Raw genomic sequence first — 6,185 nt, forward strand, 5'->3', positions numbered from 1 at the left:
GTGGCGCTGCAGGCCCGCGCGGGTGGCCGCAGGCGCCGCGTCCCCGCCCCTCCGCCATGGCCGATGTAGAGGACGGGGACGAGCTGGGCGCCCCCCTTTCGCACCCAGGTTCGGCGGGCTCCAAGGCGGGCGGTCCCGACAAGATGTTCTCGCTGAAAAAGTGGAACGCGGTGGCCATGTGGAGTTGGGATGTGGAGTGCGACACCTGCGCCATTTGCCGGGTGCAGGTCATGGGTAAGCGCCAGCCCGCAGGCCCCGCCAGCAATGGCGGCCGCCCCCGCTGAGGGGCAGGGGTCGACCAGTCGGTGGGGCAGGGGCTGCACTGCCGCCCTACGCTGCTCCCCCCTCATGGCGGGCGGAGGAGGCAAGTACGGCTTCCGGCAGAAGGGGGGCGGCTCCGCCGCGCCTCCTTTTTCTCCTCCGCGCCCTCCGGAAGGAGGGCGCTGCGGCCCTCGGCAGCCGGTGGCGGTCTCCTCGAGGGGAAGGCCCACAGCGCCCGAGGGTGCCACATGCGGGTGCGGGCCCGTGCGGTCACCTCAGGCTGCATGCAGTTGCCGGGGGAGCGTCTCCCCGGAGCCCCCTCCCTTGACGGCCGCGGGCAGTCCTCCCCGAGCCACCCTCCTGCCGGGGTAGGCAGGAGCGCCCGCTGGGCTTCTGCCCGGGGCCTGTCAGCGTGAGGAGCAGCACTCGGGGAGTGTGTGCCAGGCCCGGAGGCGGGCTGCTGGCCTGCCGCCCCGCGCTGTGCAGGAGCGCCTGCAGAGTGGAGGCCGTTTCCTGCGCGTTGGCAAGCTCCTCCAGCGCTGAGTTGCAGCCGAGCTGACCAGAGTGCTAGATGTGTGGTGCTGCTGGTGGTGGGTGGCTGTTAAAAGAAGCAGTTGTGGATGTAGATACAAATTAACTTCCAAAATCTGTTAACCCAGGCTCTCTATCGCTTCTGCCCAAGCCTCCTAATTACTAGTGCGGTTTAACACGTGAATGCACCAAAAAAATCTATTGAAAAGGGGTTAGTTTATCTGGTTTTGAAATCTGGAGAATCTCTTTGAGAGCAGCCTTATTGTTGAGTGGCATTACTGTTTTCTGGTATCTTTTACAAATATGATATTTATCTTGGATCTTTGTATAATTTTTGAATTCTTACTCTATTATGTATCTAATCCAATTTTTACTGTTGTGCCAAGTTGTCGTGGACATAACTGTCTTCTCAGTTGGGCCTGGTACAGTCTGACGGGAAAAATGACCCAGGATTCCCTCCAGCAGCTTGCTTTTATAGGTCCAAGAGCCATGATACTACAAATCCAGCCAGGCTTAACAGAATTGAGACACAATATGTAATACTGTCATTTCTCATACATGCTTTACTGAGAGCGTTCTTTGGAATGGAAAAAGCAGAAAGGTATGTTAGGAAAAAAAAAAAAAAGCCCAGACTGAAGTGGTGGGAGATTCCCATCTTGCATAAGCATGTTTTGGAGATTGTCTTCTTTTATATGGTGAACAAAGACCCAGAGACCACCCTGGAAATAGGAAATTGGCTTCATCTGCCATATAAACGATAATATTCTGTTCTAGCCAACCTATTAGAGGGCACTATAGAAGAAGTTTTAAATGAACAAAGTCTTACCCAGATCTTTTATAAAAATATAGAATAAAAAAGTGGGCTTATAATTTTTCATATCTAGACCAAGGGAGTACTTTTCATCTGAAACTAGCCGAAAAATCTGGTAACCATTTTTCTGAGAACAAGCCACATTGTTAGATCGTGCAATTTGATTATTACTGACTTTGGTTTAGCAATTTCACATTGACCCTTCTAGACCCAGTCTGGCTCCTGTAGAGCCACTGCGTCTGCAGGAGCCTTAGGTTGGAGGCAGTGCCATATTTCAGCTGGCACTTGGTTAAAAGTTAGTTTGATTTTTGCAAGGGAGAAAAGTGTTAGCTGGTTTAATTTTCTGCTGGTTTAACTTGAACCAATGTGGTCTTCAAGGATCACAGAAGCACAAGGGAAAGAAGCAGTAATGCAGGTGATAGCTGGGAAGGGTTGGGTTACAGCAGTACTGACTTAGCTTTGCTTAACCCTTCAGACTGACGTCCTTGTGGTTATGATGCAGGAGTGGTGACAGCTTACCTTGGTGTGGTGGATAGTGATTTCTGTCTTTAGCTATCTGTATTGCTTCTCTGTCTGAAACTGCAAATCTAGGACTGAGATAGGAAAGCTGCTGTTATAGTGACTACTAGTCTGCCACCGCTTGCTGCCTTGCACATTGAAGTGACCCTTCAGTTTGCTTCAGTGTACCATGGTACAAGTTGAATCAATTTGAATGAATCTTTCCAACAGCATAGTCCTTAAATGGCACAGAAATGATGGGAACAGACATCAGGAACCTCAATTTTCTGTCTTATTTCACTGAGGAAAGGGTAACTGTTTCAGAGTTTCTGTCTTCTGTGTTCTTTATTACCTGCGAAAACGAGGAGTATCTGGGCAGATGAAACCTAAAATAGGCATACTGACTGTATATGGCAGAGAAAGCAAAAATATTCAAATCTAAATTCCTGTAGCATGTCATGTTCCTGTCATGTAGGAAAATATGGTCTGACTAATGACATGTAGGCCAGGTCCAATCTGTGGGACACTTAACGCTTTTTCCTTGGAGGAAACAAAGATGTGTTTACTTCATAATAGTTGAACACTTTCTGTTGTGTGTGATATGTGCACGTAAATCTCTGGCCCCCAGTGTCAGGGCAAAGGAGAAACAAAAGCATTTTTCCACTGGATGTTTGTGGCACAGTACTAAACCTGGAAGTCGTAACTTCTCTACCTTACTGAGTCCTGAACCTGCCATCCAGTCCTATAAGCACAGACTGGAATACATAAAGATGATAAATATTTTTAATTAGATACTGTTCAATGTTTATCTGTTTATTTGTGATTCTAGGATTTATATTATTAAATTGACCAGTATGTTTGCACGTGTATGTGACTCTTGTGAAAATTGTGTGCAGGTACTTACTAAGGAAACCCACTATATGAAAAGCAGGAGGAGGTGGGGGTCATGGTGAGAGATGTACAGCCAAAAAAAAATAAATAAAAATTTTGTGAATGATTCCCTTAAAAGGAGATGCTGACATCTGGAAAACAAAGTCCTGTAATTAGGGTTTGGCTTTGTGCTTACTGTGGTCTTAATACGCCTGAGTGCCTTGGCACGGATCTGCTTTTTGTTGTATCTACAAAATGGAGAAGGGGGTTTTGGCATTTTTTTTTTTGTGGGTTTTTTATTTTTTTTATTTTTTTTGGAGGGGGGAGGTTGTTAGTTTTTTTTTTCCCCAGCAAAGGTTATGAAAATACTAGTCATGGAAAATAAACAAAACTTGTTGGACAGTTAATAGTCCTTCTGATCTCTGTCAGATATATATTTCTTTGTCATGTGTCCTGTTTTAAAATTTAAGGGGTAATTTAATGTTAAAGGGCTGAACTCAGCATCAGACTTGGGATTTTTACCTTTGTAAATTGGTTTTAGACTTTTTATTTTCCTCTGACAAACCTATTCTTAAGATGGAATCCTGAGAATCAAATTGAGTCTTGTTCTTGTTTACTTTTAGATGCCTGTCTTAGATGTCAAGCTGAAAACAAACAAGAAGATTGTGTTGGTATGTAGTGATTTCATTCGCTTGTTTTTCAATTGAAGCTTCTCTCAGTAGGGAGCACTTTAAAGTTTGAAGGGAATACCGATTTTATTAATGCTCTCAAGTAAATGTGTTTCATTCTGCGTTGTGTCATCTTTTTACATTAGTAATACTTTATACTCTATTTTTGAGCACGAATAAAATTATTTTTCATATCAGGCTTGCAGTAGAACAGAACTTCAAATTTGCAGTCAACACGTACACAACTAAGAAGTTTCTGTTACCCTGAGCATAGCTGAGGAGATCATAATGTACACTTTTGAAGTCGTTAGGAACAGACTGCTTTTTTTTTTTTTTTTCTTTTTTTTTCCGAGATGCATGCCAGAAGGCACAATGGTAATACCAATAAAAATCCTCTGTTCTGAAATCAAGTGTGTCTGGATTAGAGGGTTAGAAAGTGGTATTTTTCGCAGTCTTAATTCAGACATAGTGGAGACAATTGCTTGTTCGTTCATTCTTGATTTTGAAAAATGGAATCACTTGAGTTTTCCGTAATGCTCTTTAATCATGAACATACTTTCAGTTGTATACCAGTATATGCAAAAGCAAATCTTCATTGTGATGTATTTTAATCTGAAATAGTGAAAATTGTTTCAGTTTGCTTTAAATCTTTAAGTCAACTTTTAAACCAGTGGTTAAGCCTTCCTTATTCTTTCTTTTTTGAAGTATAGTTTCTCAAACTTAATCCACTGTTGGTTTTGATGATTGTTTTAATGAGAACAAGGATTTGCTGTTCCATGTATCTTAATTGGCTTGCTGAGTGTCCTATTTAACATGGAGAGGAAAACAAACCCAGAACATAATTTACAACAGTCATTTGAGTAGTACCCTTATATTGTAATAAGAATAATATGAACTAATAAGGCGAAAACAAAGTAACTAATAATGTTCAGGAGTAGATGGACACTTTTTGTTGTGTTGAAAGAATTGTAGCCTATGAATAACTTCTGGTCTAAGATCCCATTTTGAGGCTATATATTGTATGAAAATGTGCTTCCTTGATGTCATACATTTAAGCTTAAACACAGCATTTCAGGTTGGAATTTGGTGATATGGTGATATTTCATGATAGTAGTGCCTTGGCTACAGTTTGGTACTGGGGAAGATAAAGTGAAGAACTTGGATAGTTGAACTTACTTCCTGGGCAAAACTGATAAATGTGTTTATACATTCACAAAACTGTGTCACTTTGTACAAGAAAGTGAGAATGTATGCATTTCTTTGATGGTAATTGGAAATAAGTAAAAGGATTGATGATAGAGAACTGACTAGTATCCTAATGACCATAATAATCCAGTCTCAGTGGGTAAATCAGTGATGACCCATTTTTTCTCTACAGCTTGCAGTGGATATAAATATCTGAGAATGATAGTTTGGACCTTGCAGTAGGTGTTAATTGGACAGCTGAGTGTGACTGGAACGTATTCTTTCTTCTTTTTCAGTGGTTTGGGGAGAGTGCAATCATTCCTTCCACAATTGCTGCATGTCCCTGTGGGTGAAACAGAATAATCGCTGTCCCCTCTGCCAGCAGGACTGGGTAGTCCAGAGAATAGGCAAATAAAAACACTGGAAGTTGGTGGTTTTTTTTTCGTTCGAAACTTGTTGAAACAGTGTATGTCTGACACCTTCTGCTCCTACAGAAGAATGGAACATGTCAATCGTGGCATAATTTATTTAGTTTTATCTGCTAGAAGATAGGTGTGGCTTTGCTGTATGCTGTTTGCTGTAGGAGGAGGGAATGGTCAGTCTTAATGCAGATGTTTCCACAATAAAAAAAAACAAGAGACACTATGTTAACAAATGTATCTGTTATGATTTGAGTGTTAACTGTATCAAAGCATAGAAGTGTGGTAGTGCAGATTATACCCTAAATACAGTTTAGTTAATGTTTTTGTTTAGGTAAATGAATTAACTTGCAAGGATGACTTTACCTGTAAGTCTGAAACACTGCATAGTTTATTGTTAGGATCAAGAAATGGTTTTCTGAGTAATACTGTATACAAAAACAGTCAGTGAGGTTTTTTAGGAAGTATTCTGGGGTTTACTCTAAATAGTGTGTAAAGCATTTGCTATATGCTTTTTCTATCACACTATACTAAACATTTCTAATTTAGCTTTACGACTTCAGAAAATTTTGTTTTCTTGTATCTCTGTCTCTTGTTACATTATATTCTATGCATGATTTCCACAACCATAGCATTAAAATTTAACTCCATTCATAATTCTTTATTTCTGTTAAAGATAATTGAAACATGTATATTTAATCTAGAGACTTTTGGTACAAAGACATGTATTTGATATCAGTTGTCTGGGGGCATAAACAATCCTGCTGGTTAGCTGACTAATATAGAAAGCCAACAAAACTAGTATTTTAATAATCCCAAGGAAAGCAGGTACTAATTAAATCTAGGGAAAAATGTGTAATTGTTTTTTGTGAAAATTCACTTAATAGAAATTTATCATCATTTTATTGGTTACAGTGTTTTGGAAGTGGGAGAAAGCATGTC

General features: G+C 41.2%; 1 protein-coding gene across 2 annotated transcripts; it reads left to right on the forward strand.

The window, feature by feature from the left end:
- RNF7 (ring finger protein 7) lies at positions 1 to 5,900 on the forward strand. 2 transcript variants are annotated; one of them, XM_061365252.1, is made up of 3 exons: positions 1 to 227; positions 3,595 to 3,642; positions 5,121 to 5,177. In XM_061365252.1, the coding sequence occupies exons 1-3, from the start codon at positions 57 to 59 to the stop codon at positions 5,175 to 5,177; spliced, it is 276 nt and encodes a 91-aa protein (XP_061221236.1). In that variant the 5' UTR covers positions 1 to 56. The 2 variants fall into 2 exon arrangements, with proteins under 2 accessions (XP_061221236.1, XP_061221235.1); XM_061365251.1 differs by having other exon boundaries at positions 8 to 234; positions 5,121 to 5,900.
- Positions 5,901 to 6,185: the final 285 nt, after the last annotated feature.

The sequence above is a fragment of the Neopsephotus bourkii genome, unplaced genomic scaffold (genome assembly GCF_033783945.1).
Source record: "Neopsephotus bourkii isolate Nb327-2 ecotype Australia unplaced genomic scaffold, CSIRO-AGI_Nbou_v1 NB_1279, whole genome shotgun sequence".
NCBI lineage: Eukaryota > Metazoa > Chordata > Aves > Psittaciformes > Psittacidae > Neopsephotus > Neopsephotus bourkii.

Excerpts from the sequence above, each read along its gene's own strand:
- RNF7 (XM_061365251.1), top strand. The coding sequence starts at position 57 with ATGGCCGATGTAGAGGACGGGGACGAGCTGGGCGCCCCCCTTTCGCAC. Across the intron at positions 235-3,594 it reads TTGCCGGGTGCAGGTCATGG|ATGCCTGTCTTAGATGTCAA; the intron begins GTAAGCGCCAGC and ends GTTTACTTTTAG. Across the intron at positions 3,643-5,120 it reads CAAACAAGAAGATTGTGTTG|TGGTTTGGGGAGAGTGCAAT; the intron begins GTATGTAGTGAT and ends CTTCTTTTTCAG.